The sequence below is a fragment of the Poecilia formosa genome, unplaced genomic scaffold, assembly GCF_000485575.1.
Source record: "Poecilia formosa unplaced genomic scaffold, Poecilia_formosa-5.1.2 Scaffold209, whole genome shotgun sequence".
Taxonomy (NCBI): Eukaryota; Metazoa; Chordata; class Actinopteri; order Cyprinodontiformes; family Poeciliidae; genus Poecilia; species Poecilia formosa.
This window is the reverse complement of record NW_006800148.1, coordinates 515,238-541,978: the sequence shown is the minus strand read 5'-3', so window position 1 is coordinate 541,978 and position 26,741 is coordinate 515,238. Positions and strand designations below refer to the sequence as shown.

The 26,741-nt window shown below is 37.0% G+C and overlaps 2 protein-coding genes across 3 annotated transcripts; one reads left to right on the top strand and one right to left on the bottom strand.

Moving 5' to 3' along the window:
• Positions 1-586: 586 nt before the first annotated feature.
• Positions 587-7,847, bottom strand: dnaaf4 (dynein axonemal assembly factor 4). Of its 2 annotated transcripts, none has more exons than XM_007567522.2 (10): positions 7,691-7,843; positions 5,726-5,964; positions 4,090-4,237; positions 3,845-3,978; positions 3,360-3,552; positions 3,144-3,283; positions 2,626-2,735; positions 2,020-2,173; positions 1,304-1,409; positions 587-871 (listed from the first exon to the last, which is right to left on the bottom strand). In XM_007567522.2, the coding sequence occupies exons 2-10, from the start codon at positions 5,846-5,848 to the stop codon at positions 750-752; spliced, it is 1,230 nt and encodes a 409-aa protein (XP_007567584.1). In that variant the 5' UTR covers positions 5,849-5,964; positions 7,691-7,843; the 3' UTR covers positions 587-749. The 2 variants fall into 2 exon arrangements, with proteins under 2 accessions (XP_007567584.1, XP_016534844.1); XM_016679358.1 differs by having other exon boundaries at positions 824-908; positions 1,255-1,409; positions 7,691-7,847.
• Positions 7,848-11,560: 3,713 nt separating this feature from the next.
• Positions 11,561-26,417, top strand: LOC103148652 (aminopeptidase N-like). The gene is made up of 21 exons (XM_007567521.2): positions 11,561-11,902; positions 12,557-12,860; positions 13,697-13,839; positions 14,053-14,189; positions 14,346-14,472; positions 16,236-16,390; positions 17,113-17,226; positions 17,317-17,460; positions 18,303-18,368; positions 18,469-18,534; positions 19,382-19,554; positions 19,683-19,759; positions 20,428-20,564; positions 20,640-20,695; positions 21,435-21,582; positions 21,684-21,775; positions 22,843-22,950; positions 23,034-23,201; positions 23,417-23,557; positions 24,013-24,094; positions 25,410-26,417. The coding sequence occupies exons 1-21, from the start codon at positions 11,584-11,586 to the stop codon at positions 25,557-25,559; spliced, it is 2,907 nt and encodes a 968-aa protein (XP_007567583.1). The 5' UTR covers positions 11,561-11,583; the 3' UTR covers positions 25,560-26,417.
• Positions 26,418-26,741: the final 324 nt, after the last annotated feature.

The window sequence follows — 26,741 nt, the reverse complement described above, 5'->3', positions numbered from 1 at the left end:
ACAACAGACTGAGTCATTGAGCTGAACCAGGGATCTGCGACCTGCGGCTCTCTGGACCTTCCTCTTATTAAACTTTGTCAAAAAACAAAGAACAAATAAAGAATTTAGAAGTTTTCTGTTTTGTTTTTTATTGCATTTCCACAACAGAATGAGACTAAAAATTACCTGTAATTCTTTTAGATCAATTTTTCTCCTTGTTAGATTAGGAAGTTTAAGCTTCTTTAAAATATGTTATGATTTATCCATCCACCTTTTGCTATTTTGTTTTGTTTTTCCCTCTTTTAAAAACAAAACATATATGGCAATAAAATTCCTACATAAGATATTCATCAACAATTACAAGTATTTTTCTGAATGGTAACATTTGTGGCTCTAAACCAGTTTTTATTTAGCTGAACTGAGGGCAAAAATGACTATTTTGATTTAAAGGTTGCATAATCTTGAGCTAAGAACACACTCCTGGTACGAACACAAAGTTTGTTGATTTAAGGAATATTTTTATCCCAACCAACATTTACAGACTGAGTATAAATAAAATAAACTGACAAAACATCAAACATCCCTTAATAAGGTGCAAATAATTATTAAAAAGTTTATTCTGTCACTGAAATCTTTAAAAACCATCAAATGAAATCATTTTAGTTAAAAACAAAACTTTTGATGCTCCAGTTGTATTTTAAAGCATTAGTTAATCCGTATATACCACTGGTCTCTCTGCGCCAGGTGAGTTTGACTCGTGTCTTTGTGTCTCACTTTGTCCCATTTTGTGTCCCAGCAGAACCTTGGATTATGTCTCGGATAATCTGGGCGTCCCTCTGCAGCTCCTCATTGTGGGGCTCGATCTTCAGAGCTGCTTCATAGTCTTGTAGTCCTGAAAACAGCAGATTGATCAGCTGATCACCTGTTTCCTGCATTGCCAGTAAAAACAGAGAAACAGCATTCTGTCCTCAAATAATATTCACAGTGCCTTCAAATGTATTGATATAGCTTAAAATGTGCCTTTTATTTGGATTTCATATGATAGACCAACCCAAAGTGGTGCATAATTGATGAAAATATTGATCAATCTGCCAGTGGAACTAGTAGTTTCATATTAAATATTAAAACAAGCTCTTATATCTTGGTTAAATATTACTTGTAAGTTAGTTTTGTCTTATTTCAAGAGTACTGGAAACAAGACAAAAATACTTGGTAATATTTTGTGTTTTTGCAGTGTAATGTGGGTAAAATGCACAGAAAATGGGGCGTGAATACTTGTGTAAGGCACTGTGAAGGTGTTTGAACCCTGACGGAAACAGCAGACCTTCAGCGTAGAGCTCCAGCTGGCAGAAAGCGGATCCTCGGCGGACGCTGGCTCGGACTCTGGCTGCAGCGTTGGCAGAAACGGCCGGGGTCAACAGGTCCAGCGCCTGCAGACAGGATTCAGGGTTAAATTTGGCATCTGAAGCTTGACAAGTATACAAAAAAAAAAAATACTTCTAACATCAACATGCGCAAAGATCAACCTAGGACTGAACGATATGGCTGAGAAACGCAATACTGTATAAACGGTTCATATCAAAAATTATTGATTTGTTTCTTGTTTTAAATATTGGAATTACTGTCAAAGTGGCAAAGTGACATTTCCTGTTTTATCCAGTTTTCACTCCATGTCATTGTTTTATTTTTTATTTTTAAGCAGTTATGATCCACGTTGGGGAAACCTTAAACTGATGCACAAGTTCTCAACAAGTTGTTGCTAGGTAACCAAAGAGTGAGTGAGTTGCTAGGTAACCAAAGAGTGAGTGAGTTAGTTGATTCCACCAACCTAGCTTAGCTGTTCCTGAAAGTTTTTTCTTTGCCTACATCAATCAGAATGCTGTGCAGGTCTGGATCAAAGTTCAGGTAAAGTATTGAATTTTCAATCACATGTATTAGCTATTAATATTGATCTCATGTCTATGGGGATATGCACTGTTATTGATTTATTGTCCAGCCCTACGTAGAGGTCTAAAAAACCCCGTCAACCAACCAACCAACCTTGGAGGAGTCCTCGACGGCTTTGTGCAGATTCCTGAGCTTCAGGTGACACGCCGCTCTGTTTGAGTAGAGAGCAGGCAGCTTCCTGTTGAGGCGAATCCCCAGACTGTACGCATTCACCGCTCCCACGTAGTCTCCGTTTGAGAAACACTTGCTGAAGAGGAGAGTTCGTTTAGTAGATCTGATTTCACTACCTGTGTATTGCAAATTACAAATGAATTTGTTCAGAGATTTGTTTGTTCAGACATTTAAGATATTTAATTTGTTCAGACATTTAAGTCGAAAAAAACAGCATGTGGTGATTTTTTTTTTGGTTGTATCAAAATTAGCATATTTTGCAAAACTGCAATGGAAACACTTTTTTCACATCACACGAGTCGTGTGATCAACAACCGGATGTTACTACTGCTGGAAATGATGAGAAAGACGACAGGAAGTGGTAGGAGGATGATGTTTTTTGATGATTTATCGTGTGAACAAACTTATTCACGTGATTTTAATTGCGTTTCTTATTTAATAGAAACAAAACAATTGTAAAATTGTGTTTTTTCAACGTTAGAGGAAAACTGACAAAGTTTTGCGTTCATTTGTAAGGCGGCTACTCACTCTCCCTTCTGCTTCAGCCAGTCGGGGTTCCTCTCCTCCTCCGTCAGATCCTCCAGCTCCTCCAGCTCTGCACTCATCGCTCGCCTCGCCTCAGCCTGCTTCTTCAGCCACTGTTTAGAAGCAAAACATTATGACTTTTTGTGGTCCAGATGGTCACAAAAGGTTAAAGCAGTGTGAAAAAACTTTGATAAAAGCTGAGAGAGATTGAGGAAAGCTTTTTTTTAATTAATATTAAGAAATTATTGACTTAAAACAAGATTCTATATCTTGCTGAAAAGTTACTTGTAAGTTAGTTCTGTCTTATTTCAAGTGTACAAGATATTTGCATTAGAAACTAAACCAAAAATACTTGGTGATATGTTGTGTTTTTGCAGTGAAAGACATTTCACTGCTGGACTGTTTGGAGAACAAGTGGGAAAATCACAAAGTGGGAAACAAACAACATTCTGTGGAAAATGTAGCAGGAATGTTTGGATCATAACAGTTTTCCAGTGAAATGTTGAGCATCACAGACTCACCTCTTCCTCTTCGGGAACCCGTGACTCTCGGAGCGCTGTCGGGAAAACTCGAGGGGTGAATGTAACTGGAATGTTCCCGCAGGTTCTGGGAGGAGGCAGCTGGGCTCGGATCTTCTTCTTCTTCTCTGCGTCGCTGTGAACTACAGCAGGAAGATTTTCATTAAAACTGACTTTATGGATCAGGAGGAGGTGTTTGATCAGCAGGAAGGGTCTCACCTTGGTTGTTCTTCCTGATATCTGTTTGTCTGTTTCCAGGTAGCTTTGTGCCAGGGTTCTGTTGGATCTGATGGTTCTGATTCTGTTGGGCTTCCTGTTTCTGCCTCAGCTGCCACGCTGCCAGCTCCACCGTCGTTTTCTCTCGCTCTGCGTCCTTCATCTGCTGGATTCTGTCCCTTTCCTCCCTCTCCAGCTGATTTAAAGTCAGTTTAAGTCACTAAACATCGCACTGTAAAAAAGAGAACGCAGCTCCAACTTCATTAATTCTTCACAGAAAATCAAATCAAGTTTATCCAAGTTTATTTAAGTTTATTAACTTGTCAAGGTAAACAAATGTAAACAAAATAAGTTTGATCAATTTAATTCAATTACTTGTGACCAGTTAAGTCTTGTTTTAAGTTTGAGCTGCATTCTCTTTTTAAGTGCAGGTTTCCAGTAAACCAACACAATTCCTGATGGTTTTGATGCCATAAATGTGTTTTTACCTTCATCATCGTCTCCAGAGCATACTTCTTCTCCGCTTGCCGTTTCTCAGCTTTTTGTTTCAACTCTGCAGAAAGTTTCTGCTCCTGTGTCAGTAAAGCTCTCTCTCTGATCTCCCTCTTTGTTTCTTTATCACCTAAAACACACGATAAACTTTATTTATTACACAGCATTAACACCTCTGCTGGTGAATAAAACACATTCAATTCTTTTATTCCAGTTTAGGAATAATCTGTAAAAATCTGACCTGTGGTTATCATCAGATGTTCCCAGACTTTGTGAGTCTTTTTTGGTAAAGTGAAAACAGCGACGCCGTTTCCGACTTTCGCCGAGCTTCGGTCGTCATCAACGGGTTCGAACAGGAAGGCCTCAAACAGGAAGGGAGGAAAATGGACCTGAGGAGGATGAGGACAAGAAGCCAGATGGATGAATCCGTGTTTACAGCTACAAAACAGGAAACATGTTGCCATGTTTTCATTTATCAAACTGATCAAATATTTCAATAAAAAGCCAGAAAAAAAAAATCGCAATTTCATTAAATTTGAAAAACATTTCCATCAGCAGAACATTTCATCTCATCACCATTAATCTTTAATATTTGTGTAAAATATGTTTTCAATTTCTAAACACGTTTCTAAATGCATTTTTCTCTAATTACTATATGTATTCTTACTTTCTGTAAATTTAAGAGATGATTTAAGTCAGGTGTATAATTTCTGAACAGCAAGGTATAACTTGAAGTATCTTGTGAAATAACCATGATTAGGTTTTGAGAAGACTGGGATTTATGGATTTTCCTCTGTACCTGGTCTAAGGTGTTTTATAGAGAACGAGCCACAAAAAGTTTAAAAACTTTTAAAGTTTAAGAAGTAAACATCAATCATGTATTTAAAAATGAGACAGACCAAATATTTAAAGTTATGTGGAAATTTTAGCGTTTTAAAGGACCAAAATGAAAATAATTAATGTAACATGATTAGAAAAATATAAAATCAGGAAAAGCAGAATTTTCCACATCAATTTCTTTCAACATAAAACTTCTGAAATGTTAACAAAAACTGCAGCTTCTGGTGAATTTTTGGTTAAAACAAGCTTGTTCTTCGTTCAGTGAAGTTGCTCACAGTGAGTAATGTATCATGCTTTGTCATAATGTGTGGTTAAGGTGGTGAGGATGAGGACCCGGAGACCCAGGTAAGATGAAGAATGATGATAATGATAATAGTCCAAGCACAGAACAACGGAGAACAGCACGGAGGAACAACTGACGGCACAAGGAAACAGGTAAGGCTTGACATACAACAAGAATCCGACGAGGAACACAGACAACAGGTGAGACTAAATACACTGGGAGGGTAATCACAGGAACGAGACACAGCTGGGATCAATCAACGGGGCGGACAGGACAGAGACTCACATGGAAACGGGACTAAACACAGAAAATCTCAAAAATAAACACACAGAAACACGGATCATGACATGCTTGAGATATTCAAGTAGCTCAAGTATAATTAATACTAATATAGTTAATAAAGTAAAAAAATCCTCCGTAGCATATCAATAAACTAAATTAAATTAAGTTTATTTATATACACCAAAATGTTTACTTATTGTTATTAAAATTATTGTTAATATATAAATAGCATATTCTGCTATAGTTTTCTTTTGGTTACTCTTCTCCCTACACATTCTGGTCTCTACGATTTGTTCATATTAAATCTCTGTTATTACCAAGCCAAAAATCTATCAATAAACCATTATTACTACTATTATAATTATTATTTATAATTATTATTACTACTACAAGTAGTAGTAGTAGTAGTTGTTGTTGTTGTAGTTGTTGTTGTTGTAGTTGTGGCAGTAGCATGAGCCCCCTGACCCTTCACCTTTAGATACTCCTCCGTTGACACGATGTCCACTCCAGCGGCCGTCGCTCCCTTTAAAGGCACGCTGATGTGGACCGTGGAGTCCGTCTGGGTCCACGTGTAGTCGGTCACGTGCAGTGGCATGTCAGCCTAACCGCGTGTTGGTGGTGCCGATAAAAACACAAATGCTGTCATCAAATTTCACTTTTCCATAAAACTCTGGGCCGTTGAGTTTCCCTGCGTTTCCCTGCGTTCTGTTGCTATGGCGACAAAAGAAAAACAGCGTGTTGCGTTCGAGAGCGTTGGACATTTCACAGCTTTACTTATTTTTAACACGGTTATCTATAAAAACACTGTTTTAGGTTTCGGCCTCTGGTGTTTTATACAAAACCTAAAATAATCTTTAATGGATACCTAAAATCACCTCTAGCAAGAATTTGTCTGTTAAAGCATATTTTTCCAGCTCTTTATGATCATTTTCATTAATTTTCGTCAAAACGCTCCTGATCTTTTTATTAATATTCATCAGAGAGCCAATAAATTCAATAAACTCAGAGGCCTGCGAGAAAACGATATTTAGTTGGTGGAAAACAATACGACATGAAGAAGTAAATGTCTAGGAATTACAGAGAGAAGTGGATAAAGAGAAGAGACTACAGAGAAATAAATAAAGCAGAAATCAAATTGAAGTATAGTATTTTTGATGTTTAAAGGATAAGACAAAGAAATTAAAATAAATAAATACATTAATGGATATGTAAATTTTTACCTAAAAATACTTTGGCAGATTTATGTGATGTGTAATGACCTTAAGATGTAACATTTTGCAGTTTTTCTGACATCTGTGTGCTTGAGGTGAAAGTACACCCTGTAATAAATTTCTGCCTATAATTATGGGTGTGGTGGTTTCTGCAAAATTAGATCAATGTGTTCAAACAGTTGATAAATGAAACTGATGTGAGTTTGGGGATTTATTCTGGGTTCATGCTCTTTTTATCTCTTTCACCATCACTTATTTATCTTTATTGACTACTCTTGGAGTAAAGAGCACTGTGTATGTTTATCAGGATGGTGTGACGTTTAAAACACTCAGAAACTCAGAAGTCATAAACTTCTGGCGGTAAGTGTCTTCATACGATTTGTGATTGAAAACTAAGGGTCTAATACAGACAGACAAATGAAACTTACCAACTCTCAGCCTACACCTCAGTAATTAAAGAACACTTGATATTGTAACGGCTTATTTAAGAATGCGCCCCATTGGTATCCTGCAAGTCATTTCAATTGTTGACTGTGTGCTTCATGACTTTGTACTTTTTGTGTTTTTATGATGTAAAGCACTTTGAACTGCCTTGTTGCTGAAATGTGCTAGACAAATAAAATTTATTGATTGATTGATTGACTGCGTAACCCTTCTGTTTGTCTCAGTTCCAGGAAGTTGACTTCACAACAGACACACTCAGGTTCATTGTATTTATTATAACAAAAGAGGAAATCAAGTCAGTGGTTTACATCAGTCCAGCAGCTTCTGCCCCATACTTTAAATAAAATACAATAAATAACGCTAATTAGCAGTTGACAGCAGTTAACAGTTGTAAAATTAAACAGGGGTAAAATACACATTAATAATGATAACAGTTAAAAACATATACCAAACATGGCAAAAATTACTCATGAAACACTGCCTATGATTAAATTTGTCTAAAATATATACTAAAATATAGTACTTGTAAAGAAAACAAAGAACTGACCTTAATACAGACGGCAACAGAAGAAGGGGGACAAACTGTCAGTTACTGGTTGCTACGGTAACCACCAACTGTCAGGAGCAATGTAAGAAAAACTTAATACACAAATAAAGTCTGGAGAAACAACTTCTTGACTAAACAAAATTAATTTGAAGAATGAATAAACAAATTCTGACAAACTTCACATCTATAATGCTGTTAAATTAAAACCTTGTTACAACTGGAAAGAATTACTCACCAAATATTGTGGATCACCTAAAAATACACCATAGGTATCCTGTAATTACCCTGAAACAATGCAAATACCAAAAAGTATCTGTAATACTCTGCAGATATACTTATTTGCCTGGGAACACACTGTAAGTACCGTTAAAAAAAATGCAGTTGATATCCTGCAAGCATTAACAATACAAACAAAATGTTATTTTGTTTGGGTTGTTACTTCCTGCTATGTTTTGGAGCTGAAGCATATTTTGGTATATTTACTTTTAAAATTTGGAGCTAAAATAGTTTAAAAAACTGACAAAAACTGGCACTTTTTATGTTGTAAATTTGAATTTTGTTTTTTATTTTCCTTCAAATGACAAACACTTATTTATCTAATAATCTGAACTTATGTCTATACACAATCTTGGCTCTTTCATCTTTGGCTTGGGTTGATAATGAGTCATGAAAGAGTCAAAACTTTCATGAGAGATAAAACAAGATAAAAAGGCCATAACATAATCACATAAACGGTCGCTTGTGAAACCTCTGCATTCAGACTCACTCACTGACATTATCATCATCATAACTGAAAAATATTTAACCGTAATTTCCAATAAACACATGGAAATCAAACATATTTTGTTTTATATGACCTCGTAATTTTCCCTTTTTGAAAGGAGAGTTTTTCTCGTGACATAAGAAAAACTTCACGTGAGAACATTTAGGGTTTGCTCTGACTTTAGAGCAAACTCTAAAGTTAGTTATTATTCAATCAGGAATGTCAAGGAGAGTGGCACGTTGATGAAAAGGTATTTTCACAGGAATAAAACAGAGATACAGGGAAGTGTGATAAAATATTATTTGTTGTAGTTAAGTTTAGGGGACATTGTGTTTATTATTATCTTTGGTTTTAACAGATGTCCATTGTGACACGTCCAGGTTTTTCAGTCTAGGCTATTCATTTTTTTATATTTTTCCTGTCACAAAAAATCAGGAAAAATCAGACTTAAACATTAACACAAAATATTTCACAAACTTCTAAAAGCAGATATTTTGGAGCAATATCTTTGCAAAAGAAAATAGTTTACAACATCTTTTTAAAGTTGATGTCACCATAAAGTGGATGTAAGGATCAAAATATGTTTGCACAGATCATCATTTTCTTAAACGCTAATATGAGGCTTGGTGTACCTCAAGCTTGTGTGTTCGGCTTTAGCTTGTTGGTGATATTTCCAAAGTTTGTCCTATTTAAGGTAGCTTGATGCTTACTAGTGATATGGATCTATGTTGTTATGTAAAGAAAAATCAAGCAGCAGAACTCAAAGTTAATAGCACGAAGTCAAAACTAATGAATTATGGACACTGACTTGATCATCCAAGTCATGATGAGACTTATGCCTCATCGAAGGTTTAGTAAAACAAACCTCAAGGTTCTTTGTTTGGTCCCCTGATTTCTTGTGTTTTCTGTCTTTGTTCTCTTCAAGCATAAAGATCCTGAAATGTTGTTGAAAACAAGAATTAAACTGAATAAATTACAAACTTAAATTAATGTTTAGATAAAATGAAATATTTTTTACTAAACGACTAAATGTCATGACTTTTCACTGGTATCATTGAGAATGATAAACAGAACAGAATTAAACTGCAACGGTCAAGCTGGATGAAAAACCCAGTTATCATTGAGGTTTTTTCTTTCCAAACAGGAAAATAAAATAAAATTGATATTTTATATTTGTGGACTTTCTTTCCCTCCCTTTGTTGAGTAAATTTGGATTCCTTTGCCTAATTAATATTTCAAACATTCAAACATACAATTTCTTGATTCTAAAACTCTGGAACTAATCTGGTGTGTATTTAGTTACTAAAATTAAAACACAAAGCCAAAAACAAAGAAAGGTGTTTACTTTTTGGTTTGTATACATTTTCTCTTATTAAATAAATAAAATCATTTCAAAACTGCTTTCTTGTTTTTATTATATTCATTCAGTGGTAAAAATTGCTTGATTATGTCAAATTTGTGAAGAAGAAAATTCTGAACCCTACTGTTTCATTATCACACAGTAATTTAATTGGTTTGTAAGTGACATGCATGAACATAAATAATTAAACCCTTCAGGGGAGATAATTCCCTTTACATCCTGGGTCTTTTTCAGTCACTATTCGCCATAGAATGGCTGGAGATACAGATCTTAAGTAAGTAAAAGGCTTAAGGACTGAAGCTGAATCTGATGTTTCATAACCTTTTTTATGCCTCCTCATCGTGACTCTGCTTTACTGCTGCAAAACCATAAAATAATATTCATAAAATAAAAAGAAGATGGAAAATTGCCCACCTGTTAAGGTCCAACCCATGAGATAAAATCTGATTTCACCAAGTGGTGTAAATGTACTCATTAACGAATAGAGAAGTTCAAAACTGTGTTTCACGTCTTCTGTTTCACATCCACTTCTTTGAAATATTCATGCTGTGAACTCTAAATAAAAAGTAGATTTCTTCTACTGTTTATCTAACTCTTTTTGTTACTTTTATTGTTTTATGAAAATACAAAACCCAGAATGAGTTTCTATCAAAAACAATTTCTAGAGACAAATTCTGTTCGCCTCCAGGCCACGTTTTCTTTTCATTAGCTCAGTAACATGTTGTTGGTAGTTTAGTTAAGTTTACCGTAAATTAACACATTTTGTATTGCTTACATCATTTTAGCTTTGGTCATCTCAGCTGGGTATAACTTAGCTTTGCTTATATTAGCTTTGTTTCAGTCTACCAGCTAAGTTTAGTACTACTTCTTTCACATTAGCTTAGTTTAAACGAGTTTAGCCTAGTTTCATTTTGCATATCTTAACTATATTTTGTTAGTTTAGAATAAAATTTTCCATTTCATGTTAATTAATCTTTGCTGAGTTTAATTTAGTTCTGTTTATCTAAACAAGCTAGTTTAGCTTAGCTTGTTTAGGTTTTCCCATTCTAGCTGCATTTTGTGTAATTTAGCTTAGCTTAGAGTTAATTTCCTTTTAGTTTGGCATAGTTCATGTTAGTTTAGAATATCATACTTGCATTTCATTGAGCTTAGTTAGAACAACTTACCTCACTTTAGCTTAGCTTATTTATTTATTTTAGATGCACTAAGCTTTATTTAAATTAGCAACATTTTGTGTAGCTTACCTTATCAGCCAGTTTAGTATAGCTTTTGTAATTTAAGTTTAGAGTAATATACTTTACTTAGCTTGCTTTAGATGTGTTTACCCTGCATTTTGTTTAGCTTAGCTTACCTTGGTTTTGATTATTGGTCTTTGTCTCCTGAACTGATATTTCTCACTGTTTTGTCAAGCTAGCTGTTCTTTCTGTGTGTTTTTCTACTGCGGTTCTGAAATTTGGTGCTGTAATCAGTGGGTCTTGATGCAATCAGGAACCACTTATCAACAGCCACTGGAAATTTGGATCATTGATTAATATTTTTTTTTTAACCTTTATTTCTCCAGGAAAACCCACTGAGATTAAAAATCTCCTTTGCAAGAGAATCCTGGTCAAGGCTGGCAGCAGCACACAGAGATTACAGAACATTAATGAATAAATAAATTAAAAAATCCTTAGTTGAAACATTTACAGATTATTCCTTCTCAAAATCAGTAAAAACAGCCTAAAATATATATTTCTGCAACTGTCCAAGAAGAGGGAGCAAAATCTGAAAAGAAGATCTTATCTTTAGCTTATTATAATTCAATTAAATGGCAATTAATGAGAATTAATTCAAATTAAATTTTGGGTTTCTAAAGTTTCAGGGAGTCGCCGCTCAGGTAGGTGTTCCGGTCTCTGTTAATATGTCACCTGTTGCTGTGAATGGGAGGGGCAGATGCTTAATGGTTACAAATAAAGGTTCAAAAGGCATCACTTCTTACAGAGTCTGAGTGCAGGCGACTGACACCATGGCGAAAGGCTTCTTCATCAGTAAAGCTCTTGCAGTCGCAGGGATCTTAATAGGAGTGGCTGCCCTGTCCACCATCATTGCTCTGTCTGTCGTTTACTCTCAGGAAAAATCCAAAAACAACGAGGCATCACCAACTCAGGGAGGAGGAACCACTTCTAAACCCACTACAACATCAACAACACCTACAACACCTTCCCCTTCCAACGAACCATGGGACAAATATCGGCTGCCAAAAACCCTGGTGCCGCATCACTACAGCGTGACTCTGTGGCCCCGACTGACACCAGATCCAAAGACTGGGCTGTACATCTTCACAGGTAAAGCTGGACGGTGGAAACCTTCAGTCTAGATCACAGTTAAGGTCTAAATCTGCCTTTCTTCAGCCACAAGGACTGAGCCCAGCATCAATTTTAAAAATCCAACCAAATCGTGTGGAGCAACTAAAATGGACGCAGACTGAAAGTTTCAGAGACCTAAAAGCATCTTGAGTCAAAAGTGGAAGAAACGTGCAACATCCACAGCGATCTACTAATTTTCAATTAAATTACAAAACAAAACAGATTGAGTAACATCTGTATATATATATATATATATATATATATATATATATATATATATATATATATAGTCATCTTAAAACTTTTTGAAAGTTTCAGAATTTTTCTAACTAAACTCAGAAATGGTAAAAGATCATCTGATAATCTGAGATCAGTTTAAAAACAATTTAGTCCAGTCAAAACAATTGGAAAAAGTTCCCTGAATTTTCCACTTAAGTTCTGGAAAACTGAATGATCAGGACTAGTTTGATTATTGGGTCCAGATGCACGTTTTAGTTCTGATTTTAACTCATACAGTGGGAAACATATGTGCAAATATCTGCAACAGAAAGATGTTTGGATGAGGTGCTAAATTTGTCTTCATTCAGTCAGAAGTTGAATTTAAACATTTCTGATGGTTTTCTTGTGTTTCAGGAAACTCATTTGTGGAGTTTGAGTGTGTGGAGGAGACGGATCTCATTCTTATCCACTCTAACAAACTGAACTACACGGTGCAGTCAAATGGGAAGTTTGCGGAGCTCTCAGCCGCCGGCGGTGGCAGCGCACCATCCATCAAGAACTCCTGGCTGCAGAAGGAGACTCAGTTCCTGGTTCTGGAGCTGGACGGTAAACTGGTGAAAGGACAAAAGTATCGCCTCGACACCGTGTTCACTGGAGAGCTGGCTGACGATCTGGGAGGTTTCTACAGGAGTGAGTACATAGAGGATGGAGTCAAGAAGTAAGAATAATCCCTGTTTGTGTTTCAATAAAATGTTGTCCTCCTCCACCCTGAGCTGAAATGCTGCTGTTAAATGTTCTGCACAACTATGTTGTTTTCTAATTATTAATTATAATATTCTTATTCAAGATTCAACTGAAAGCTGTTTTGATCCTTCAGAGGAGAACATTTTTAGCTTAATTTTCACAGAACGAATGATTCACTATGAATCAGGGATCTTCAAATCTTCTAGTTTTACGGTGGTTATCTTTGATGTTTTGTTTCTGTCATCTTAATGGACTTTTTTTTATCACTGGAACCCAGAGAACTTTGCCCCTCTGTTATGTAACAGGGTCTAATGGATGGATGTAGCCACGGCAACATGATCCATAAACAGCCATCTTTAAAACCTCTTGTTGGGAATTTGAGTGTTGCTCACTGCAAGGGAGGGAGGGAAGAAGGGAGGCATGGCTTGGTTGGTTGGTTGGTTGGTTGGTTGGTTGGTTGGTTGGTTGGTTGGTTGGTTGGTTGGTTGGTTGGTTGGTTGGTTGGTTGGTTGGTTGGTTGGATGTATGGCTGATTAGTTGGTTGGTTGGATTGTTGATTGGTTAGTTGGATATATGGTTGGTTGGCTGGTTTAGTTATTTGGTTGGATGGATGGATGGATGGATGGATGGATGGATGGATGGATGGATGGATGGATGGATGGATGGATGGATGGATGGATGGATGGATGGATGGATGGATGNATGGATGGATGGATGGATGGATGGATGGATGGATGGATGGATGGATGGATGGATGGATGGATGGATGGATGGATGGATGTCTGATCTCTGCTGCTCTGTTCCCTCCAGGGTCATTGCGACCACCCAGATGCAGGCGACCGATGCCAGGAAGTCGTTCCCCTGCTTCGACGAGCCGGCGCTGAAAGCTTATTTCGACATCACTCTGATCCACGATAAGGAAACTGTGGCTCTGTCCAACGGCGCTGAAAAAGGTCTGTTTCATATCTCTGACTGCTGGACAACCTTAAACAAGGAACCTCTGGTCTACTATCCAGAACACTGTAGAACAAAACAAAAAGAATAGGAAATGATTGAAAGTCTGTTGGGTCTAGTTAAAATTTGGAAACCTTGCTTTTCAAAGTTGATGGATCCTCTTCAAACATTATCATAAATAAAATGTAGATTTGGTTTTTGTTTTTGTACAGAATCCAAACCCGTCACCATAAATGGTCAAGAGGTGCAGCAGACGGTCTTTGAGCGCACTGAGAAGATGTCCACCTATCTGCTGGCCTTCATCGTCAGCGACTACGACTTCATCCAGGACACCATTGACAAGGTTCAGGTACTTCACCTCTTCCAGTCTCTTTAACCATATTGAATTTGTTTGGAGCTTTTATGTGAATCACTGTAACACTAACACTCACTGGGTTCGGATCTGACATCAGGTCTAAAATCTGTGGATTTATGGGTTAGAATTTGATTTTTGTTTCCGTTTCAGATCCGGATTTATGCCCGGAAGCCCGCCATCACTGCTGGCCAAGGAAGCTACGCCCTCAACATCACCGGACCCATCCTGAAGTTCTTTGAGGAGTATTATAACTCCACGTACCCACTGCCCAAATCTGGTCAGTCCAACTCTCTGACAGTGGCTTTATGCCACATCCATCCATTCATACATACATTTAGATATCCATCTATCCATTTGGGTATCATCCATCTAGTTGTTCATCGTCCATCTTCCATAAAACCTCCATCCATACATACAAATCTTCTATAATCATCCATCATCCATAAATAATCTATCCATCCTGAACAATTTACCTAAATCGCTTAGGAAGGTGATTGCCAGATTAACATATTCAGTTGCCACAAGTGGCCCCCACCCCACACTTTGCCCACCACTGCTTTAATGAGACTTTACCAGGGAGAAATGCTGGCATGCTGTGCTTCAGCCTCCTCTCTGACAGTGCTGGTTTGTTCTTCTGTCTCACTGAGGGAATATTTGCTTTAAAAATGACATAAAAACATAAATGAAATGAAGAATTAAATGTCTGAAACAGCTGAAAAACATTCCTGTATTCCTGCTGGTTTATGAGGCGTCACAAAGATCATAATAGCCTTGCTTTTCAGTCATCATCGGTTCTGAGGGTTTATAGTGTTTTTACAACCAACTCTCTGAATGATTTACCTTTATGGACGACTCAATGAAGACAGTGAAGCTGCTTCAGCCTTTCTGAGATTAATTTAAAAAAAGTTATCTTCATCATCTGTTCTCACTGTTTCAGTGTCAGGCCGGAAGTCAGAGCAAAGCTTTTATTTGTTGGTTGGGATTTTTTTATGATGCGTTCTGTGAAGATATGATAACAGCATCAGGGTTGAGCAGATAAACTCTGATCCTTTGATTTACAGCCGTTCGTCCATTAAATACATTTTATGGCAGTCATCACATCTGAGAAAAACAACGCTTTACTGTCCTTCTGTCACCTGACGAGCGATCCAGCTCACACAGAAACAGCTGTTTCTTCTTTCTGCTCTTTCAGGTTCAGTGAAGAATTTACGGAAGGCCAAAAGAGTCAAAATTAAATGAATAAATCAGTACATCGGGCTGCACAGTGGCGCAGTTGGTAGAGCTGTTGCCGTGCAGCAAGAAGGTTCTGGGTTCAATTCCTGGCCCTGGTCTTTCTGCATGGAGTTTGCATGTTCTCCCTGTGCATGCGTGGGTTTTCTCCGGGTACTCCGGTTTCCTCCCACAGTCCAAAAAACATGACTGTTAGGTTAATTGGTCTGTCTAAAATTGCCCCTAGGTGTGTGTGTGCGCATGGTTGTGTGTCTCTGTGTTGCCCTGCGACAGACTGGCGACCTGTCCAGGGTGTACCCTGCCTCTCACCCAGAACGTTAGCTGGAGATAGGCACCAGCACCCCCCCCGACCCCACTGAGGGACAAGGGTGTTCAGAAAATGGATGGATGAATCAGTACATCATAAAATCATCAATTAAATTAACCAATAGATAAATAAATGTCAATTTAAATGTTTAAATCATTTATTTAACAGACAACAATTTTATGAAATGTCAATATTATTAAAATGCAAAGACTCAAAAGCTCATTTAAATAATTAGCCCTGCTCAAAAATGTGAGCTTGACAGATAAAATTATTTTATGTTGACGTTACAGGACCCATGAAATACTTAAATACCCATTTAATTAATGATATGCATCAGTTTTTATGTTGCCATAAAGATTAAATCTTTAAAATGTAAACATAAATGGCGACCTGTCCAGGGTGCACCACTTTTATCAAAAAATGACACAACAGAAATGTCGGGATTTGCAGGTTGTGTCCATTGGAAACTCGCCTGACTTTTTAAAATCTCCTCTGTCCTGCAGATCAGATCGCCATCCCTGATTTTAACGCAGGAGCCATGGAGAACTGGGGTCTGATCACGTATAGAGAGACGGCGCTGCTGTATGACGAGGCCTTCTCCTCCAACTCCAACAAAGAGAGGATAGCCACCATCATTGCTCACGAACTGGCCCACATGGTGAGCTCAGATCAATGCTAAGCTGCAGAGACATTCACATACTGTTATGAGGAAAATAAAATAAAAAAATAAATCTGGAGGCAAAATGCACCAAAGCTTCTCTTATTACAAACCAGACTTCTGAGAACAGGATGCAAGCACAGCGCTACGGAGCCCCCTAGTGGACATGGAGGATTTATTTTATTTACACAAACTAAATGTGCAAAGAAAAATGGAAAAACAACTAATATTATTTTTATAGTTACACAAATATTAGGTTAACCTATTCCTGTTGTTGGCTGTTTCCTCTGTTTCCTCTATTTGGGGAAATAGAAGACATAAAACTTGTTTACTATAAATTTAGTTTTTATCAGGTGAAATTACTTTACATATTTAAAATAATGTGGCACAAAAATACCAACAGTCATCAACAGCCATAACACCTGATATTATAACGTTATAATCTTTATCTTTCTATTACAAGAATAAAGTCACCATGTTATGACTTTATTCTCATGATATAACTTTATTCTCATCAGTTTATTTTATTTTTTTCTCAATATGACTCCATCGTACTTTGGTGAGGTAGTGAACAAATTTCTCCCATGTCCTCTAAGGGGCATGGGAGACTCCATAGGACCCATAGTCTGGGTCCTATGGAGTAGGACCCAGACTGCTTGGTCATTATTTATTTTAGTTTTTATAGATGTAATTTTCTCATCTTGTCTCTGTTGTCCCTGCAGTGGTTTGGAAACCTGGTCACTCTGCGCTGGTGGAACGACTTGTGGTTGAACGAAGGCTTTGCTTCATACGTGGAGTACCTGGGAGCAGACAAAGCCGAACCCGACTGGAACGTGGTACGAATTTTCTCTACGTTTGATGCTAATTATCATTCCAGATGTTCGATGGCGCTCTTAATGGAGTCATCTTCCTCTTGTCTCCTGCAGAAAGACCTGATAGTCCTCTATGATGTCCACAGAGTGTTTGCAGTTGACGCTTTGACGTCGTCTCATCCGCTGTCCTCCCTTGAAGACGACATCCAGAAACCAGCTCAGATCAGCGAGCTCTTCGATGCCATCTCATACAGCAAGGTCAGGAAGCACACACAAGCATATGGGATGCCATTTGTAAATTTACACACAATGAAATGAACAGCTATACTTTCGGCTTATTTAGCCTTCCATAAAGAAAAAAGTGGGCGTTCATTTTTCACATTTATAAACGTCAGCATTTTTCATTCACAAACAAAATATTTAGTAGTCCACCTCAGCTTATTAGCAAGCGAATGAGCTAAACATTTAGCTTGGACCTAAGTATGTAGTTATCAGCTAAATATTTAGCAAACAATCTAAACAGTTGGATACAACTTAAATATTTAGCTAGCAACCTAAATATTTAATAATGAGCTAAATATCTAGTTAGCAACCTAAAACTTTAGTTTGAGAACTAAATAATTTAATATCTAGTTTAGTTTGCATGCTATAGCAACCTAAGTAATTAGCTATGAACTAAATATTTTGTTTGCAGACTAAATATTTAGATGTAAGCTAAATATTTAGTTTGGAAATTAAATGTTTAGTTTAGAAAATAAATATTTTGTTTGGAAAATAAATATTTAGCTTGGGGCTAAATATTTAGTTTACAAGCTAAATATTTCACAAACTAAATATTTAGCAAGAGAACTAAACTATATTTATGAAAATTAATATTTAATTTGCAACTACATTTTCAGTGTGACTTGCGAATTAAATATTTAGTTTGCTAGCTAAATATTTAGTTCATAACTTAATATTTAGGTCGTGATCAGAGCTCTCTTGTAGAAATTGTAAACAAAGATGGATAAAAATGCCTTGACTTTATTCCTCTTCTGCATTTCTAAAATCTGAGCCGGGGTGTGTAATAAGATCTAAGTGGATATTCTTCTCATCTTCAGGGAGCCTCTGTCCTCAGGATGCTGTCAGACTTCCTGACTGAACCGGTCTTCACCAAAGGACTCCAGGTGACTTCCTGAAAAATATGATCAAACAGTTTTTGGATTTTCTGCTGTTAAAATATATTTATTAAAACATGGAGATATAACATCTCTCCCTGTCCTGCAGAGCTACCTGAGGGAGTTCGCCTTTGACAACACCGTCTACACAGACCTCTGGCAGCATCTGCAGGCGGTATGTCGTCTTCACGCACTTTGAACATTCAGGTTATGTCATATCATATCAATATCATAGAATATTGTCAGAACTCTGATCCAGAACTGCACAGCATTCTTGGAGATGTAGGCAGCTGTCTACATCTTCTTGCTGTCAATCTCTCACAGCGAGCTAAGCTATGTGGGTGGAATCAACTAATTCTCTCTTTGGTTACCTAGCAACTCGCTCACTCTTTGGTTGCCTAGCAACAACTTGCTGAGTAACTTGCACAGCAGTAGTTTAAGGTTTCGCCAACGTGTCTCATAAATGCTTAAAAATAAACAACAGCGTGGAGTGAAAGCTGTGGATGAAGACGGAAACGTCAGGCAGTATTTCAGATATTTAAAACAAAAACGAATCAATAATTATCTGTCTCGACTGATATGAAATGCTTGTGATACGTTTTAACAGCCATATTGTCCAGTCATGATGCATACCAAACTATTATTGATTCAAATTTGTGACAATTAGTCCAGAATGAGTCCAAGCTGGGTTATCAACAGAAAAATGATCCCAAATGCAGCAGAAATTGGCTGGAAGAGAAGAATCAACATGTTTAATGAGAGTTATTTATGCAAAAGATGGTTTTATAAGTGGTTCATTTAAATTTTCCCCTGATTGGGTGTGCAAAATACTTACACACAGACAAACACACCACTTTAAGAAAGCAAAAAAACACGTCTCTTCACCTACAGCATAAAATAAAACCAAAAACATTTTTCATACAATTTGTAAAGTAAAAAAAGTCCACATCTTTATTTCATTTGTGTCTCAGAATGTTTTCAAACTGAACTTAGTTAGTTTTATGCTTTCTGGTGTTTAACAGGCTGTGAACGCCAGTGAAGAGACGCTTCCTAAAACTGTCAAGGACATCATGAACACCTGGGTGCTGCAGATGGGCTTCCCTGTGGTCACCATAGATACCGCCTCCGGCAGCGTTTCCCAGAAGCACTTCCTCCTGGATCCAGACTCCACCGTTACCACTCCATCTGAGTACAAGTACGTAAACAGCTCTCTGACATTTTTCCAAAAATGCCTGTGCTATCACAAACTGTTTTCCCACAAAATCATTTTACTGTCCATAAAAAGTGGGTCTAAAAGTACTAACAGAGTGGTTTCTGCTCCAGTTATGTGTGGAGCGTTCCAATCAGATGGATGAAGAAAGGAGCCAGCAAGAGCTTCATGTGGCTGACGGAAAAATCAGGTATAAAAATATCAAATGACCATGTGACTCAGTTATTCCTGTTTTCAGAGTAGCCAGTTAGTAGCTGGTTTGTTTTTGTTTTTAATGGTTTTGTAATAAATAGAAGTCAGACTTTAGATGTCAAATTACAACGGGGCATTTAAAGAGTAAATTTCCAAGAAAAACTCTGAATTTTCTGAGATTTGTTTGTCTGTAAACATACATACATTTTTAACATCGATAAGAACATTAATGCTGTTCGCTGCTTCCATGTAGCTGTAAAAAAGCAGCACTGCACCAGCTTTTATTTAAAGCCCACGTAAACAAGCAGTTTTTGCTTTCTATGTCATCTGAACACTCTTAGCTGCATCCAAATCTGGTTTTAATCAGTCTGTTAAACTTGGTTTAATACAGCAGATTTTTAAAGAAAGAGTGACTCAGATGCTGTAGTTATTTCTGAGGTGACTGTACAGTTCTCAGGAAAGAAAAAGAGAGTGCAGTTGACCCCAAAAGACTTTCAACTTGATGATTTTGGCCCATGTGATAAAAAGCTTTGATATCGTCACTTTAAATCCAAGTTGCATATTTAACATTTGAAGTGGCAGAAAATTGCAGATATCCAACAAATTGACACAAGAATAAAACAATCAAAATGGCCGCTCTAATGTAAAAAATAATTTCTCCTGTAGATACCAATAATGACATGAAGGTGACGGATTCTAATGACTGGGTGCTGGCCAACCTTGATGTGGTTGGATACTACAGAGTCAACTATGATGAAGGCAACTGGGATAAACTGCTGTCCGCTCTGAGCACCAACCACGATGTAGGAACAGCTTCCTGAAGGCTTTTCTGTCTGTGTGGTTTGACTGTACCTGACATGTTGCTGTTTGCATTTAAGGACATTCCAAAGATCAACAGAGCTCAGCTGGTGGACGATGCCTTCAACCTGGCCAGGTACGTCTGAAGCTAACAGACAGAAGCAGGGATGAAGGTCGAGCCTGTGATGCATTCAGGGATAATATGATAAAAGCTCATAGTGTTGTTAGAAACTGGTGAATTAGAGCCATAGTAGACAGAACAAAGTTAATTCCTGTAAAAAACTGAAATTTTCAACTTTTCAAACTCAGAAGAGTTCAAAAAGTAGAAAATGTTCAACTTTTGTAACTCAGAAATGTCCATGTTTTATCAAGAACATTTCTGAGATTAATCTAAAAATTTGATTCTTTTTATAGCAATTTTTTTTACTCAGAAAAGTATTTGATTTTTCTAGTAAATTTCTGAGATTAATCTCAAAATTTCTGAGTTTTTCCAAGTAAAATTTTGATTATTCGAGCTCAGGAATGTCCTTGTTGTTTTTAGTCAATTATGTAATTCATTTTTACATTTCTGAGTTTTTTTAAGTAATTTGACTTTTCAAACTCAGAAATTTCAGCTTTTTACAGTTATTTTCTCATTAATCTGATTAAGCTCAAATGTTTGAGCATTTATTAGGAAATTTGCTGTTTTTTCTATCTATAACGACAGTAATTCAAATTTTATTAAAATTTTGAATTTGAAAACATCGTTGCAGATACGTGCAGCTTTGAGCTTGTTAAAACACAGATTTAGAAACAAATATTTCCTAAATTGACCTTTTTTGTCGTCTGAGCGAGTATATATGACAATAAATCCTACTGCCTGTTGTCCCCCAAAGAGCTAAGATCATCCCGACAGTTCGGGCGCTAAAAACCACCCTGTACCTGAAGAACGAGAGGGAATATATGCCGTGGGAGTCTGCTCTGGACAACCTGGACTTCTTCTTCCTGATGTTCGATCGCAGCGAGGTGTACGGAGTCATGCAGGTGCTCGTCCTTCCTACGTTAATCTATGAACGTTTCTTTACGTTTCCCAACCTTTGTTTAATATTTTATTGCCTCCTGAACCGTGGATCTCATGTTTGCAGGAATATCTGAGGAATCAGGTCACCCCTCTGTTCCAGCACTACAAAGAGATAACAAGCAACTGGACCAAAATACCAGATGGTCACATGGACCAGTGAGTACAGAATAATATAATATAATACCATTGATGAAGAAGTACTAGTTCCATTGGCAGATAGATTAACTTACAAGACATTTTCCCACTGCTATAAGTTATAAGCCTCTATTACTTGCTGAAAAGTTACTTTTAAGTTAGTCGTACTTAGGATGTACTAAGATATTGTGTTTTTCCAGTGAATTTATGCACACAGGCTCAACATATCTTGTCTAAGTGCAGCTGGTAGTTTCTTTTTGCTTTGCAAATATAATTTGTTTAACCACACCGTGTGGACTGACCAACTTTCAGGACAACTCAAGGAAGATCTATGAATAAATTTAGATTTCTAAAAAGTGAAACAGTCTTTTATTGCATTTTCTAAACAGTTGCAGATTCTGAGAACACAGGCTCAAATATCTGAGTCCAAAAAAATTCAAACATTGGGAAGGTTAATGCAGTATTTCTCAAATAGTGGGATGTGTCTTGCATCAAGACAGTTTTCATTAATAAAATAGGAAAATAATTCTTCCACTTGGATCTTTACTGCTTCTAAAAACAGCTAAAGCTCTTAAAGAAACACCCAGAAGGTTTTTGGCAATGTTTTTTGGTGTGTGGAAAGTGAACGTTTCAAAAGCCTTCGGAATTTAATGTTACAAATCAGCAGGGACTGCCCCGTTACCTAGCAACCCCGGGGCCCAACCCATCACCTAGCAACCCCAGTAAAGCATTGAGTTGTGGGGGCGTGGCCAGCAACAGCTAATTTGGATTTAAAGTGACAGAGGCAATACAAAAGTTAATTCTAAAAGCAGCTCAAAATATTATCCAAGAATGATTTTGTGCAAAACATGTAATGAACATGTTTTTTATTGTCCATAGACCCAACTTAACCTGTTCAAGAAGGCATAATAGATCACCTTTAAGGTTTTTTTGTCATGGGTTTACCACCAAACCAGCATTGTCTTATTTGGCAGTCTATAACTTAAGTTGTGTTCAGGAACCAGTAAATAAAACATGAATTTCTGATTGTCACCACCAACTGGTTTGTCCTCAGTTTAAACTCCAAGTCTTCTGTAATCTTCCTGCAGGTATAACCAGGTGAATGCCATCAGCCTGGCCTGTAAGACCGGTCTGGAGGAATGTCAGGATCTGGTCCAGTCGTGGTTCAAAGAGTGGATGGAAACAGACAAAAACCCGTGAGTGGCAGAACATTAAGTCAGACCTCTTAAAGGCCATTGCTTTGAGGCTCCTTCATCAACATGGTGACGTCTCTCTCCAGAATCCACCCCAACCTGCGATCCACTGTGTACTGTAATGCCATCGCAGCAGGGGGCGCCGAAGAGTGGGAATTTGCCTGGAAGAAGTTTAAGAGCGCCTCCATCGCTATTGAAGCTGATAAACTGCGTGCAGCAATGGCCTGCACCACAAAACCGTGGCTGCTCAACAGGTTGGTTCAAATGATGCTAATGAAGGAGACATTAGATCAGGAATGATGAAGCATCTCATGTAGACATGTTGTTGTGGAGGGGGGGGGGGGCAATAAAAATCTGATCAGGGCCCCAAAAAGTTTTGGGCCAGCCTTGGTCTGTTATCTGAAATAACAGATTTTCAAAAGAAGTATTTTACAGTCTGTTCTCTGTCTAACTCTGGTTTGTTCCTCAGGTATCTGGAGTACACTCTGGATGCAAACCAGATCCGGAAGCAGGACGGCACCTCCACCATCGTCTACATCGCCCAGAACGTGATCGGTCAGTCTCTGGCGTGGGACTTCATCAGGGCTCGCTGGAATTACATCTTCACTCAGTGAGTGGGACACTGAAGCCGTGTGAAAGTCACATGCAGTCATGACCTGTTGGGCAACATCTGTCAACTTAAAAACCATAAACTCTGCCTTTATGAAGAGAGATGAGCGTTTTTATGAGGCTGTTTACCATCAATGAAAGGTTTTATTGATCAAGTCAGGTCCTCAGCTGATCTTTGATCCTCATAAAACCATCTGTAATTCAGTTTGGTATTTTCTTTAGACTCATTTTATTTGTACAACTACATCATAAAAGCTTGAGCTTCAATGGCAGAGAGAGTGAAATTACAGAGATTTATTGCATGATGCGGCCGTCAGATTTATCGACTAATGTATGTAAGAGGAGTATTAGATTAGCTGATGTTGGAGGTTTGTGAAAGAGGTTTGAATATTATTTCTTACAGATTTTTGCTTCGTTTTTTGTTCCTCTCATATCTGGTGATGTTTCTTCTCATAGGTACGGTGGTGGATCCTTCTCCTTCGCCAACCTCATCAATGGAGTCACCAAACGCTTCTCCTCAGAGTTTGAGCTTCAGCAGGTTAGAGAACATTTTAAAATGATTAAAATTTTTGCGGACATATTGTAATTTGTATCATCAGCTGATTGATGAGGTGTTTTAATCTGTAGTGAAATAGTATTAGCTGTTTGTGCTCCTTACAGGACAAAATCTCAGGGATATCTGAGGATATTGATCATGTGTTCTTTGTGTCTTAGAGATAAAGAACCTTAGCTCGAATGACGAATGGATTCAGGTGTTGCACAGTGATGAAAGCTAAGATATAAAGAAGACATATTATGCAAAATTCACATCTTGCACACTTTTGTACTTCCATTTAGGTTTCTACTGCTTCGAAAATCAAAGTGCTAAAAAAAAATCCCAGCCAGTTTTTGACAATAAATTTATGTTTTTTGGTGTCTGGAAAATGACCTGTTTAAGGAAACCTTTCTAGTTTAACGAGGCACTGCCTCTCATCTTATGACCCCATCGAAGCTCAGCCCGTTACCTAGCAACCCCAACAGAGTTCTGCCCGTCACCTAGCAACCCAAGTAGATCTCCAAGATGTTTGGTCTGCTGGTTTTACTGCTTTAAATTCTAAAGCTCTAATTTACTTGCCTGCTTTGTGAACATTCAGCTGAATAAAGTTCAACATCGGTGTCAGAGTTTTAGTTGTCGGCTGTTAATAATTCCTCAAATAGTTAAACGTTTATATTCATGCTCTTATTTTGAAGTTGTTGGATTGATTGTGCAGCAGTTAACATAAAACATAAATGCAATATCTAAGGGTATTGTAGGACATGTAAATTATGATATCAAATTAAATTGGTACTTGAAAGCTGAAGGTTTTTAGGGGCGGATAAAATTTGAATTGAAGTTCGCAGTTTAGCGTTAGCTTTTGTTTGTGTTAGCAAACCTAATGTTTATTATTAGTGCTTTAGGGTTAGCATAACTAATTTTTAGCATAACTAACTTTTAACTGCTTTCAGAAAATCAGAACTTTTACTTGGAGAGTTTGTGCACTCAAGAAATTTGACTTCGGTTCCACTTTGCTCTCAATGAAGACAAATACATATACAAAGTTTTTACAAAAGAAGAAGACGGTCACAAGCAGACTCCTGCTCTCTAGTCACAAGAAATACAAACACACACGGCTACAAGAGAACATTTACCCTGTTAAAGGTTGTAAAGTCAGAAAATCTATTGAAAAGGTACCAGAAGTATGTTTTATCAAAATTCAGGCCTGTTTTGCTAAAAGCAGATTGTATGTCCATATGTGGTCTGTTAAATAACTTAAATACCGTTTATAAGCCATGAATGGAGCAGACCTAACCAATTATGTTCTGTTTTGTTTCAGCTGAAGCAGTTCAAAGAGGATAATGCTGATGTGGGTTTCGGGTCCGGGACTCTGGCAGTGGACCAGTCCATCGAGAGAACACAAGCCAACATGAAATGGGTCGCCGAGAACAAAGAAAGCGTTCTGGAATGGTTCAAGAATCCAGTTTAGATCATGACAAACATAAAATCTTGCTCCTATTTATTTAATTATAAATGCCTTTTTCATGAAAATAACCCATTTTTCCAAGAAGTTCATACTTTCTTACAGTCCAATGATTATTTTTACGTCTTGAAGTGGCATTTAGGTGGTACTATAACTTCACCACTAAAGTTGTTCAACTTGTTTCACATTGAGAAAAAAACATATTTTATTTCAAGAAAGCTGAGAAGTGCCTAGATAAATATAAAACTAACACAAATGTGACACCTACAAGTGAATATGAGATTAAAGTGGGTTTTTTTCTTCAGATTTTTCTAAATGTTTTAAAACAATTAAAGAATAAAGTTTTAATCAACAGAAAGTGGAATATTATAAAAAGCAGATTTTGTATTTATTAGGTTTGTTTTGGTAATGAAAGCTGTCTTGAAACATCACATCAGCCTGAACCAGTTGTCTTTTACCTGTTGTTGACTATACGGAGACGGGGAATAAATCTGAATGTATTTTACAATGTCTTGTGTCTAAATTAATAAATTTATGCACTGAGTTTATGTGTTTACTGTTCTTTGCTCTAATTTTATGTAAGACGTTCAAATTGCATTCCATGTACTTTACCATGAAGAAGTTTTTGTAAATTCTTTTGGACATTTCATGAATCCACAGATAATTAAATTGTTTGTACAGAAATCAAACTGGGTGTGTAAACGCCCCCCAGCATGTTTTATAAAAATCCTCCCTTTTCAGTTCTTTACAAAAGAAACTACTAACAATTTTTATTAAAAAATGCTGAAAGTGAGCATATTTAAGCATCTTAAAGCAACAATTTGACTCTGTTTTGAAAGAAAGCCAATAAAATAATTAAATCGCTGCTTGTCTTGTTTTTTCTGCAACACATGTACTATTTATCCACTGTGGTTTTTATAAAAACAAGTCATTTTAATGAAAACAATAAGAAAAGGTGGTTTTAGCAGTTCTTCTGTATTTGCATTGAATACTTCAATACTAATTCACACCAGTGGGAATCTGTCATGTTTTATATTTTGAAGTGGGCTTCAAATCTTTCACCATGTTTCATTCTTTTGCAAAAAGCTCAATATGTTGCTTTATTGTATAAAATAAAGAGTTTTCTTTTCCTTTGTAGATGAATCATTTTCTACGATCTAAAAATAGAAAAATATTTAATTATTTTTC